This window comes from Penaeus monodon, chromosome 29, assembly GCF_015228065.2.
Source record: "Penaeus monodon isolate SGIC_2016 chromosome 29, NSTDA_Pmon_1, whole genome shotgun sequence".
Lineage (NCBI taxonomy): Eukaryota > Metazoa > Arthropoda > Malacostraca > Decapoda > Penaeidae > Penaeus > Penaeus monodon.
Genome location: NC_051414.1, coordinates 12,188,969 through 12,189,479, shown reverse-complemented (window position 1 = coordinate 12,189,479; position 511 = coordinate 12,188,969). Strand labels below are relative to the sequence as shown.

Genomic DNA, 511 nt, shown 5'->3' with positions numbered 1-511 from the left:
GAGAAGCAAGTTATATACTTTTCTTCTATTTAAACAAGATTATATGAATTGAAGAATTAGAGAGCATAAAAAAAACTTTTAACAGTGCCGTTTGAACCTTACTAGCTCAGCATGCAAGTAGCAAGACAGGTATTGAAGTAGTGGATCTAAAAAAAAGGTGACTTTTGTAATATGTTACACATATTACAAAAGTTTCACTGACCTATGACATAAAAATGGCAAATAAAGAAAAGAAAAATAGGCATACTATCAGTCACAGTCACCAAACAATGGCACGATCGAGCATAGATGCTCAGCAGGAGTTAATCAATGTACTACTGGACACATAATATGTACTTACCAACAGCTTTCTGGAAGATATCCTTCATATTAAGAGAATATGCCATCTCTGGAAACCTTTTCATCACCTCCTTGGCAGAATACTGTGTAAAGATATGAAGATAATCAACAATTACTGTTTCAAGTGTTCTAAAAAATTAGTCTTACATTTTCTATTCCCAGTGTCAGATGA

At 33.3% G+C, this 511-nt stretch overlaps 1 protein-coding gene across 1 annotated transcript in view; it reads right to left on the bottom strand.

The window, feature by feature from the left end:
- Positions 1 to 511, bottom strand: part of LOC119591960 — a gene marked incomplete at its 5' end in the record, with an annotated part of 42,824 nt that overhangs the window by 31,800 nt on the left and 10,513 nt on the right. The window contains 1 exon segment of the mRNA XM_037940714.1: positions 341 to 422. Coding sequence (XP_037796642.1) covers positions 341 to 422 — 82 coding nt within the window.